This window comes from Mus caroli, chromosome 10, assembly GCF_900094665.2.
Source record: "Mus caroli chromosome 10, CAROLI_EIJ_v1.1, whole genome shotgun sequence".
NCBI classification, from domain to species: Eukaryota; Metazoa; Chordata; class Mammalia; order Rodentia; family Muridae; genus Mus; species Mus caroli.
The window spans coordinates 114239021-114251940 of NC_034579.1; the positions used below are offsets into that span (position 1 = coordinate 114239021).

A 12920-nucleotide genomic window follows, 5' to 3' on the forward strand; every position below is an offset into this window, starting at 1 on the left:
AAACTCTACTGCGGAGAGCTGAGTGAGGCTCCTGGAACAATTTCTGTGCTTGACTTGATAATGGTTAGAGATGCAGGTGATAAACAGCGCAGCTGCAAGAGACTGACCAAATCAAAGATGCAGGCTTTGGCCTACGTGAAACTTAAACATCCTTAGTCAGGTTCTTATAGCCAATCACAAAATAAACAGGGTAGGAAGATGGGAGGAGAAACCCCAACACCGCCTGTTCATTATCCATTTCTTTACTGTTAGGTAATACAGTCACCAACTCTGACAAAATTCCTTCAGGGGCCAAGTATCTGCTCAGTCAAGACAGATGGTACAGAAGACAGGCTTTGTGTGGGGACACTGTGTCCTGAGCGCAGTCTGAGTAGGAATGGAGATGCTTATGATGTTCGGAAAACGGAGCTTTTGTGCAAAATCAATCGATGGGCTGCGACCAAACAGAACTCCAGCAACTGCAGCCAGAAGGCCGTGAGCAAGCGCCCATGCTGCCACCCCATCAAGGGGCTGCCTTCGTCCTGCTGGCTACCTGCTTCCCATGAGCTTTGCTCTGCCAGTTTTTCTTCTTTAGTAAGAAGCTAACTTTACTAACAATGAAATGACTCTACAGGTTTCTATTTCTGTGAAACTGTGCTTGTTGCTTTAAAAGAAGGGCACGCTGCAGGGGACAGCCTTTCACATGTAGCATGGCTGCACTGATCAGGGACAGAAGAGCTGGAGAGGAATACTTTGAGATCTGCTTTCACCCCCACTGAGGTCCATGCTGGAAAGCCTACAGGGTGGATTATGGCTACGACTACTAATGACAAGACCTTGGTCCCAACACCAAAGAACAGTAATGGGATATTGATATACTATAAGCAAAAGCTTTAAATTAAGATACATACCATTGGCCCAGCATGGGGGCTTAAGCCTTTGATCCCAGCACTGGGGAAGCAGAGGCAGGTGGATCTCTGTGAATTTGAGGCCAGCCTGGTCTACAAAGCCAGCCTGGAACAGCCAGGGCTTGTTACACAGAGTAACACTGTCTCAAACAAACAAGAAAACAAACACAAGTATACACATCGTTGCTCACCTTTACCAACTCCCAACAGTAAGACAGAGACATGGTTAGTGTAGCCTGTGAGGACTGCCCTAAGGCACACAACACACAGAAAGGAAAGGGAGATTTTACTGAAAAATCAATTCTGGATTAGTTTAGAAATCAGTTTGCAGCCAGGCATGGTGGCGCACACCTTTAATCCCAGCACTTGAGAGGAAGAGGCAGGTGGATTTCTGAGTTCGAGGCCAGCCTGGTCTACAGAGTGAGTTCCAGGATAGCCAGGGCTGCACAGAGAAACCCTGTCTCGAAAAACCAAAAAAAAAAAAAAAAAAAAAAAAAAAATTGGTTTGCCATTTTTCTCTTTTCATGCTACTAACGGTTTTCTAAAAGGCAAGTCACAGAATCTTAAAAGACAGCCGGGCATGGTGGCACACACCTTTAATCCCAGCACCCGGGAGGCAGAGGCAGAAGGATTTCTGAGTTCGAGGCCATCTTAGTCTACAAAGTTCCAGGACAGCCAGAGTTGTACAGAGAAACCCTGTCTTGAAAAACCAAAAAAAAAAAAAAAAATCTTAAAAGACAAAACACTTCCCAAAGAAAAAACTTAAAATGCCTCCCAGAAATGTTGATCCTTGCAGACAATAGAGAATCCATCTTAATTACCTGTATGTCTTCTGTGCCAGAGCCTCTGCACACACCTGCCAGGCATCTGGGGAAATCTTTAACTGCTCAAAATAAGCCAGGGCCTGAAAGATTGCAAAACAAAGTAATATGTTCAATATTGAATTCTGATGCCCCGCTCACACTGAACAAAGTGCGGAGGGAACCCGACAATCAACAACAATTTGGGATTAATACAAACAGCTAAAACATTTAAATCCAAGCAAAGTCCACATCACCCCTAAAAGTAGATCAGTGACCAATTACCAGGTAGATGTTTAAGCTAGTTTCCTTAGAGTAAAGGAGATGGAGCAAGAGTGACCTGCGGACGTTGCTGGGTTATGGTGATAACAGAGAAGAAATGCCTCAGTGTTTTATCAAGTGTGTTAATACTCGGGTATACAACCATAAAAGGGTGTGGAAGGAATGCTGTTTAGCATGATGCCCTCCAGCCATAAGGAGATGCAACATAAAGTAACAGAAACTTTCAACCCAATGAATAATCTAGGACTGACAAAGGATGGCATGTGGAGGGGAGAGAGGAGTCCATCTCTTAAAAGCCCCACCTCTAGGCTGGCGAACAAACACTATGTATGTGGGACATGGAAGGAGGCACCAAGGCATGGGAGCCCCTGACTCTCCCAACAATCTCTTCCATTTGACTCTTTCCTTTATAACAGACTGGCAATATTAAGCCCACTGCCTTCCTGAGTCCTGAGCCACTGTAGCAGATTATCCAATCTGTGGAAGGAGGTAGTCCCTGACCTAGCAGGCTGGCGTCAGAAGTACAGATGGGGGGCTGGAGAGATGGCTCAGCAGTTAAGAGCACTGACTGCTCTTCCGAAAGCCCTGAGCCCAAATCCCAGCAACCACATGGTGACTCACAACCATTTGTAATGAGATCTGATGCCTTCTTCTGGGGTGTCTAAAGACAGCTACAGTGTACTTACATATAATAAATAAATAAATCTTAAAAAAAAAAAAAAAAAAAAAGAAGAAGTACAGAGAGTCTGATGGCAGTTTCTACACACCCAGAATTCTCACTGGGAACACCTCAGAAGCTAGGACAGAGGACAAATGAAGTCCCTGAGGCACCACATGGTCCTCAGTCCTATACTGAGGTATAGGCAGGAGATCATTCCCGGATACACAGCTAGTTTGAGGTTTGCTTGGGCTATATAAGACCCTGTCTCCAAAAATTAAAGAGAAGTTAAGCTAAAGTTGGATATTTAAACCCAAGCTGGGGAAGCCGGGATGGGGTGGGGTGGGGCGGGGGGGAGACTATCCAGCAGTCTTTGCCGTGCTTGCCTCTAGATTCTGAATCCATGTGTTACCAGCATCAGAAAGAAATCTTGTGCCAGCCGGGCGTTGGTGGCGCACGCCTTTAATCCCAGCACTCGGGAGGCAGAGGCAGGTGGATTTCTGAGTTCGAGGCCAGCCTGGTCTACAGAGTGAGTTCCAGGACAGCCAGGGATACACAGAGAAACCCTGTCTCGAAAAACCAATTAAAAAAAAAAAAAAAAAAAAGAAAGAAATCTTGTGCCAATGATGAACAAGACTCAGCCTTCACTTCCAGGTTCTTCTACCTTGCCCCCGTCACAGGGCAACAGCCAGTTTGCCATTCTTGGCATTGTTGTTGACTGATGCCCACACAGAAACAGACTGACATACGGACACTAGAGAGGCTGCAGTCAGCCCACCCAATGGTAGCTTTTCAATATTCCTACACTGCAGCATCAGGACCATCAAAACCTTCACTGGGGCTGGAGAGATGGCTCAGCAGTTAAGGACACTGACTGCTCTTCCAGAGGTCCTGAGTTCAATTCCCAGCAACCACATGGTGGCTCACAACCATCTGTAATGAGATCTGATGTCCTCTTCTGGTGTGTCTGAAGACAGCGGCAGTGTACTCATACAAGTAATAAATAAATCTTAAAAAAAAAACCCCAGTGATAACTCTTACTCTCTTATCCTCTTCCCTCTCTGTCCCTTCTCTTCCCCTTCCCCTTGTGTTCCTGGCTGGCCTCTTACTCTTTCTTTCCCCCTCCTTCTCTCCCCCTCTCTCTGCCTTTCTCTGTCTCTACTCCCTCAACTCGCCTCTCATTCCCTAAATAAACTCTAGCCCATACTACAGAACAAATATAAAACACTAATACATCAGCAATTTTTTTTCTGGAAAAGAACACCGAGGTGTATTTTTTAAAAATCTGTTAGACAGAGCTGGTAAGATGGCTCACCAGGGACAAGGACCTGAGTTCAACCACTGGAACCCAAGGACAGCGGAAAATAAAGAACAGACTTCATGCAAGCACCATGGCTCTGGTGGTCCCACCCTCTCACCACAGCACACACAAGTAGCTAACTTTTAAAACGTTGAATATTGGAACTTAAAAATTAACAGGATTAAAAAAAGAATGCATTAAAAAAAAATAGGGTTAAGAACCAGGCCGGGTGAGTCAAGCCTGCAGCCAATTCAAGAAATGACCATAGTGGGTCTGCCCAAACCTGGAGGCCAGCCTGGACTATGGCGTCAGCTTCTGTCTCAAACAACCAACCAAATCACTAAAGAGGAAGTCTAGATCTGGTGGGGCATGCCTGTAATTCCAGAGCCTGGGGGATGAGGCAGGGAAATCAGAACAGCCGTGCCATCCTCAATGGCAATGGCTTTATTCCAGGCTAGCTTGGCATATATGAGACTGTCTCAAAAAAAAAAAACAAAAACAAAAACAAAAATAACAGAGCTAGCAAGATGGTTCAGGGGGTAAACTCTGGCTCCTAGAGCCCACCTGGCAGGGCAGGGGAGGGAAGAACACTTCTGCGGCTTGTCAGGGTTTGTGTGTGCGTGGCCCAGGGAGGGGCACTATTAGGAGGTGTGGCATTGTTGGAGTAGGTGTGTCACTGTGGGGGTGGGCTTTAAGACCCTCATCCTAGCAGCCTGGAAGCCAGTATTCTGCTAGCAGCCTTCAGATAAAGATGTAGAATTCTCAGCTCCTCCTGCACCATGCCTGCCTGGATGCTGCCATGCTCCTGCCTTGATGATAATGGACTGACCCTCTGAACCTGTAAGCCAGGCCCAGTTAAATGTTGTCTTTATAAAGAGTTCTTGGTCATGGTGTCTGTGCACAGCAATGAAAACCCCAAGACAAGGCTCACAATGCTCTCTCCCCACCAAATAAATACACGGAAAAAAAAAAAAAAAAAAAAAAAACCCCCCTCCCCCGCCCCACAACCACAACCAGCCCAACAANAAGACAAGGCTCACAATGCTCTCTCCCCACCAAAAAAATACACAAAAAAAAAAAAAAAAAAAAAAAAAACGCCACTCCCCCGCCCCACAACCACAACCAGCCCAACAAACACTAATGAGAGCAGAGGGTGAGGTTGCTCAGCAGGTACTAAGCGCTTCATGAGGAGTGACTGAGAGTGATCCCAGAACCCACATCAAAGAGGGAGGAGTGACTCTTCTCCACAAAGTCTGACCTCCACACACATGCCACAGGCAGTCATTCTTAAGAGAATTTCCTAAAAGCAAAGCCAGTTATGGTAGAATACCATGGTGGTAATCCCAGCAGTCTGGAAGCTGAAGCAGGGGGACTGCTGGGAGTTCAAGGTGAGCCTGAGCTATGTGGAAAGCGCCAGGCCACAGTCTAGGTAACACAGCAAGATTACACCTCAAACAAACTGAACCCTGTTTGCAAGGTAGGCTGGAAAAAAAAATCCCTGGTACCCCAGAGTTGAAGCAGAAACAAAAACCCCAAACCAAATCAGGACAACAACGACAACAACAAGAGCATAAAGCTCAGTTGTAGAGCCCTTGCCGAGGTTCAATTCCCAGCACTATAAAAACAACCCCCCCAAATCATCGGACACGTATAAAACTTTTAATTATAATCAGCGTGCAACACCAAAGCAGACTGAGGTTAAGACTGTAATACTTCAGCTACTTTCAAAGCAGGTGGCTTAAGTCCCTATGAAAATAAAACCATTAATACACAAAAAGCCTGGACTTCTAGGGTGTTTGGTTTTTGTTTTTTGAGAACAGGCTATCCTGTTGTAGACCAGGCTGGCCTTGAACTCAGAGATCTGCCTGCTTCTGCCTCCCAAAGCTGGGATTAAAGGCATGCACCAACACTACCTGGTTTTTGACTGCTAGGTTTTTGATGTGCCTACACCTAGATTTCATTATTTGCTGTATTTGGAGGGGTAGTTCCTTCTTATCAGCAGAGGTGTGTATTGTATCAGAAACTGCTTGGGAAGTTTTGTTTTGTCTTTTAAACCACATAAAAAAAGCCAAACAAGCCGGGCGTGGTGGCGCACGCCTTTAATCCCAGCACTCGGGAGGCAGAGGCAGGCGGATTTCTGAGTTCGAGGCCAGCCTGGTCTACAAAGTGAGTTCCTGGACAGCCAGGGTTACACAGAGAAACCCTGTCTCGAAAAACCAAAAAAAAAAAAAAAAAAAAGCCAAACAAATATGGCTCTGATACATAGTGAGATTGTTAACTGTGGCTCATTTATAACAAGTACTCTCTCCTTTGCTACAAGAATAACCCTCCTTCCTTTGATCCTAAACTTCAGAACGCTCACGTCTTTAAAAATTAATTAAAGGCTTGTTCTTTTAGTGTCTTCTTTTATCACTCGGCTACAGTACTTAGTAGACTTATGCACCACATCAGGTTTGATTGTTTACATTTATCCAAATATACCAGCATCCCCTAATGGATTTCTTGTCACAAAATCGTTTTATATAGCTTAAGGTGTGGCATATCGGAACTGCTTATTTCCAGTCTGCAGAGACGAGTAAGGAGGCTCACTGTCACCAACTTCAGACTTAAGCAACTTACAGTGCAAGGTAAGCAACCACAGGGTAAAACATGTACTGCCTACTACAAAGTTCTCTGTCTCTGTAACTGTGTTTCAACGTTGCAACAATTAGCAACGTCCCATGTTGCACAAAGTCCTGCCTTAACAGGTCAGGTTTCAGGATCCTGGCTCAGCCAATCTAACAAAAATCAATCACAACTCTTGATGTTTCAATATTCAGAACATGCCTCAAATCTGTCTGGTTTTATTAATGTTTACTCAAGCTATACCTCTATCATCAGATGTGTTTGCTGTCTAAATCCTCTGACGCATGTTTGTGGTTGCATGCTTTTAAAAATAATTTACATTGACTGACTTACCCTCTGTCTAAAGTCTGAATCGGCATTTGGATTTAACCCTAAAAGAGCCTGTTCATCCATCTCGGCCGCTATTCCTGGAGTTTTCCGATCACAACAGACGTGGCTTCTAATCCCACAGCGGAATCCACAATCATCTGTGCACAGAAAACAAAGATGATTACCTAGAATATCAGATGTGGCTGAAAATACACAGCTCCTGAAGAGTCAAAACCCACCTTAAGCTAACAGAGTCTAGACCTCTCAAGAACAAAAACGGGCCATGGAGCCCACAGCAGCATAACTGTGCAGACTCTAAACAAGTATGCCATTAAAGCTTTCAGGTGCTATCACCCCGCAAAGTGCCCCCGCCAAATACAGAAAGTAATTCTTCTAGAAACAAGCATGAAGTGCTGGGGGGTGGGGTGGGGAAGGAGGTGGAAACAATAGTCGGATCCCCAAAGTTCTCTGGCCAGCTACCCTAGCCAAACTGCTAAGTTCCACATTCAGTAAGACCCAGTCTCAAAAAATAAGGAGAGGTGGAGAGCTCTGACAAATATTCAAGGTAGGAGAATAAGCAGCATGCATTATATACATGTATGAAATTGTGTAAAAAAAAAAAGTTATAGTGAAAATCAACAGAGGAAGACATCTAATATGGATCCCCTGCCTTCCGCCTGCACATATATATACACAAGCACACATATAAGCACAGACAGATATATCCTTATATTCCTACTATAAAGCTACACATCTTTTTTATTTATCTGTTTTTAAATTATTAGAGCCACAGAGAACTCAAAGAGGCCAAGAGGTGAACTGAGGTCACGGGCAGCCTTTCAGGCGTGGTGAAGCCAGGGCCAGGCTGCAGATAGATCTCTACACTCTTCTGTTTTCCTTGATCTTTTTGGAATTGAAAAAAAAAAAATCAGGATCTAAGTTAAGCCCCTCTTCTGAACACTCATAGCAACCTCGCAGACCCCAGCCAGGCAATCGAAATCCCGACTGCCTACGGGATTAAGATACCAACACTTCTGAACAACTCCTGACCATTCCTGCTCCTCAGCAAGGCCAGCAACGCTTGCCACATCACACAGCAGCTCTCGAGCACACCCCACTTCACACACAGAGCTCTTCTCAGCTTCCAGGCTAAACCCTGCAAGGCCTTCAATATTTCACTTCCAGATCACCTCGTGCAGCAATACAGCTTCGATGCTCTACTGTTTGATCCTAACAAAACCAGATTAGATAATCCCTTCCATGACCTACCATGTGACAGTTCGATTTCTCAAAAACAAAAACAAAAACCCCCCAAAAAACAAAAACAAAACAAAACAAAAAAAAACCCAAAAGTCATTCCATTCTGTCAGCAGGAAAAGGGGCAAAGTCCTAAAGACTACAATGTGTGCACGTGTGCAAAGCATGCCTCCAATAGTGTACAAAGTCAGAGACAGGCATGCAGGATGTACTACTTGAGACATTCTTAAAGTAGTATTCCTCCTGAAAATGCTCAGAGAGAAAAGTCGGTGTAAGGATGTCTGTAAACCCCTGATTGAGAAATCCACTAGAGTTCCTTTAAATTATCCACTGCTTTGGGAAAAAACTGCTTAAGCGTTTTGTCATTTCACACTAATCTTGACAAGAGGTAAAAAATAAGAGGCCCAGCCGAGCACATGCTCAACACCAACAAAAAATCCTCAGCAAACTTGTTCCATAGTGAGGAATCCTTCACAAACCTTCGCCCTCAACACAATCGGAAAAAAAGATCAGACCAAAATAAAATGAGATGGTAAACCACCCATCTGTGAATAAAACACAGGGTTAAAAGGTAACAACTTCCTAATAAAGACCGGGAAGGAAGCTTAGCATTCTGACCTATCTATGCAGAGCCTTGCAGGCTTAAACATTGTTACAATATGGTAAACATTTTATCCTACCTGAAAAGGTGGATGTGGGGGTGGGGGGAGCGAGAAAAACACGTAAAATAGGAAGCCTTAGTTTTTCCCTCAGCCATTAAGTCAAGAAGAATCAAACAATGTGGAAAATTCCTCCACACCTACTTAAGCCTGTTTGAGATCGACTGAATCTTTCCAGCCTTTTAACATCAAGTTGACAAGTCGCTTTAATACAACGTAACTTCCCCCAGTAACAACTAATTAAGGCTTCCAAAAAGTACTCGTTTTTCAGGTTACAGGGAACATCAAGCTTTTCCGTGGCTGCAAGACTGTAAAGAAGCAAAAAGGGGAAAAGGCTGTCCTTGCTGGCAAATTACTACGCAGAAATAACACTTTCTCTCCTATTTGTCCCGGGGTGGGGAGCGGATCAACTTTGAGGTCCCTACAGCACAAACTGGTGGGACGTACTCTAAAACTATCACAAATGGGGTTGGGGGGCAGCCTCCTAGGCCGGCCTCGCCCCCTATCCTTCGCCCGGATCCCTCCCAGAGCGAAGCCTCGTGGCCACTCGGGTGATGAAACACCCGGCAACCGGCAGCCACGCAATAGGGACGCGGCCGCCACCGATCGTCCCCAACCCCAAGTCCGGCTCGCCCGGCCGCGTAGGGTCCCCGGCCCACCGCCCTCCGCCTCCAGTCACCATCACTCCAATATCTCTTCCTCGCCTGCACTCCCGAGGGTCGGCCAGCCGCAAGGAGCGGCGCCGTACGCAGGGAGCACGGAGAGCGGCCCACGTCCTTGTCGCTGTAGTCCTCCAACACAGCCGCAGCCGGCCCGGGCCGCGCTCCCTCGGCGCTCGGCGTTCCCCGGGCGCCTTCTCTTGCGTGGCGCGGAGCAGGGAGGGCAGGTTGGCAAGCCGGCGGGCGGAGTCGGCGGCCCTGGAAGGAAAACTGCGCAGGGTCCCGCTAACGCCGCCGCTGAGTCAGCGCGAGGCACGCCCCCCGCGTCGTGCCGCGCGGACCCGCGCCAGCAGCAGCCTCATGGAAGTAGAGTGCAGACGGCCGCCAGCGGGCTGGGCCCGGGGGACTACAACTCCCAGCGTGCAATGCGCATGGGACGCTTCCGAGCAGAGGACCGCGCACGTGCTCCCTGGAGCTCGCAGGGGGCGTGGCCGGCGGGCCTGTGGTGCATGCTGGGAGAGTGCACACCGCCCTCCTAGCTACAGGTTACTGAGGTCCTCTAAGCTTTTAAGAGGTCGGCCACGTTGCGCCCCGCTTTTGAGCGTCGGCGTGTATTAGTAACTCTCCACTCCCTCCGGAAGGGTCTGGTCAGGTGGCAGATGGCATATAGTGCGGAGATCCTGAGATCGGAAAAGTGGACGTGGTTGAAACCACGTGTTGAGTCAGTTGCTGAATTCCTTTCCAGCGGTTCCACGTGTCAAGAGTCCAGACGCTTAAGGACTCTTTAAAAAAAAAAATCCGCTGTATTTTTTATTTAATTGTTTTGCTTCTGAGGCAAGATCACACTCCATAACCCAGGCTGGTTTTCACTCATTTTTCCCAAGCTGGCCTAAACTTTACAAATCCTGGAATTACTGGCATGAACCAGTTTAAATATTACTAAATTTGCCTACAAAAAAAGATAAGAAAGAAAAAAACGAAAACCGAAAGCAGTCCCTGGCGATGGTGGCGATTACCATTCATTCCAACACTGAGGAGGCAGAGGTAGCCAGATCTACAGAGCGAGGGCCAGGATTACAGAGAGAAACACAGTCTCAAAGCAAAAAAGAAAAGAGAGAGGGAAAACATTCGTACAAGTCCCGTGCTCCGTTCGCTTTGTTTCTTTGATCCTGTGCTATTGTTACTGTGGGCGCAGTATAAGCTCCAGCAGCTTTACCTATAAATCCTAAGGCTGCACTTCCGTTATTGTTGGCATCATGAGTGTTTAAGTCCATCTCAGTTTACTCATTTTATGTAGAGTGGGACAATACCAGCCTCAGAGGGTAAGGTTTGGTTAATTTTATTTAGAGGCAGAGAGAGGCTCACTGTGTAGGTCTGGTTAGCCTGAAACTTGCTGGCATTCACTGTTCTCTTGCCTCCAATTCCAGAGTACTGGAGTTCCAGGTTGCCACCAGGTCTGACTATTTCATGAATTAACTTTGATACACGTGTTAGACTTATCATGAGTGACACTATCTCTGAGGATACATGAACAAACATCTGTACACTGCAGATAGGTACCCAGATGCGGTACTGATGACAGACTAAAGTGAGGATACCACAAAAGTCAAGCTTGGTGAACCAATGGCTTTTACTGGGGTGACTTTCTTACAGGAGCAGAAATGATGCAAAGACAGCAGCCTCCCCGAAGACAGCAGGCTGGAGAGGTTCCAGCAATTCAGCTCCTCCAAGAGTGTATAGCATGAGGGAGGGGATGGTTTTGTTAATCTGGTTAGTTTGTGGGGAATCTTTGAATTGTTTACTTCCTGGGTTTAAAGAGTTTATCATGAAAACAATACAGTGTACCCAACATGTAGATTTCCTTTCGTTTCTTAGAAACAGTATTCTATAGTGTAACTCTGGCTGTTCCAGAACTCACTATATATACCAGGCTAGCCTCGAATTTACCAAGATCCCCCTACCTCTGTCTCCCTCACAAGTACTGAGACTAATGGTGTGTGCCAATACACCTAATATCTTATTCAGTACATGCTCAATGTACATGTTCAGTGTAGTCAAAGTCTTGCCTCTAGCTCCTACTAAGAATAAGCCAGATATTCTACAAGCCTGTGATCCAAGCTGCTTCAGAAGCTGAGGCAGGAGGATCTCAACTTCAAGGCCAGCCAGGGCAAAATAGCTATATCCTCTCTTTAAAAGTGAATGAAGAAGCCCAGGGATATAGCTCAGTGATAGTGTGCTTACCTCGCACACACCACCCTAGCTTCAATGCCCAGACCACAAAAAGAGCTAACAAAACTTGCTGGCAGAGCGGGCAGAGTGAGAAGGGAATGGAAGTAGAATAAAAACTGATGTTACTTCTTAGCTGCTACCCTTACTCACTTATGTTACTAAAACTCCTTCCCAGGTGGATCTTCAAGTCTACCCCTCTTCCCAAAGTCCTAAGAACAAGTTCACCAAGACTCCTTCAAAGTTCAGTGTGGGGACCCCAGGAGTTTATTGGACTTACTAGAGCATGAGTAAGGGGTTACTTACTGAGTGTGGGTGCTCCTCTTCCTTAAAAAGGCTGCTCTGCAAAGTCCTTACTCATCAGGGATGATCGCTGTTTTATAACAAAATCGATTTTACCAACAAAGACTCAGGAGCCTGCTAGCTCAGAGAGGCAGAGAAAGCACTCAGCTAACCTTCCTCCTCAGCTGATATCCCACCAGGAATCCCCTCCCTCATGCTGTCTCAAAAAAATCTCCTTCAACCTGAATGTCCTTCCCTTCTACTTCCTGTGTGTCTCTCTACCCATCCTCCTGACTCCCTCTTGCTCTCTATGGTTTTTTTCTGAATAAGCCTATGTTCACTTCCTGTTGACTGGCTGCTTGCTCTGCATCTTGACCAACGTTTGACTTTATTTAATCCTGTTTACAATATTCAAGCAGAACACTCCTGGGTTAAAGGTGTGGGCTAAGGCCGGGCCACGCCACAACTAAAAACATGTGTTTCCAGTAAATAACACAACCTCCTGGCTTTACCCTGTGTGATCCTTAGCAAGCCAAGTGGGCACAGTTGAACTCCCCAAGATGGCCGTTATTTGCCCAAGAGGACATTCCTGTACAACAGCTGACCATGTTCAAGACGTGCATAGCCTTTAACCTTGTGTAACACATTTAGTTGTTAGAAATGTCAGGCTTCAAGACTGGAGAGTTACTCTTCCAAAGGACCTGAGTCTGATTCCTGTTAAGGCCTGGGTAACTGTTGCCTTGTATTGCCAATCATTTTAAGCTGTTACTAATGTTACAAGGAAACTTTCTCATGTGCTGTTACTCTGTTACTTCTTTGTGCCTGAGTTAACGGTTAACCCAAATTCTCTTATGTTCTATGGGTTGGCATTCTTGGAAAGTGTCTTAGTCAGGGTTTCTATTCCTGCACAAACATCATGACCAAGAAGCAAGTTGGGGAGGAAAGGGTTTATTCGGCTTACACTTCCATGCTGCTG

At 46.1% G+C, this 12920-nt stretch overlaps 1 protein-coding gene across 4 annotated transcripts in view; it reads right to left on the reverse strand.

Moving 5' to 3' along the window:
- Xpot (exportin for tRNA) overlaps positions 1 to 9823 on the reverse strand; it is a 40242-nt gene extending 30419 nt beyond the window's left edge. For 3 of the 4 annotated variants that reach the window (XM_029482161.1, XM_021173649.2, XM_021173648.2), the window contains exons 1-3: positions 9457 to 9823; positions 6886 to 7019; positions 1709 to 1791 (exon numbers count right to left, since the gene is read on the reverse strand). In XM_029482161.1, the coding sequence (XP_029338021.1) occupies positions 1709 to 1791; positions 6886 to 6945 (143 nt within the window). In that variant the 5' untranslated portion in view covers positions 6946 to 7019; positions 9457 to 9823. The remainder of the gene's footprint in view (positions 1 to 1708; positions 1792 to 6885; positions 7020 to 9456) is intronic. The other variant, XM_029482160.1, reaches the window with a different exon arrangement.
- Between the last annotated feature and the right edge of the window lie 3097 nt (positions 9824 to 12920).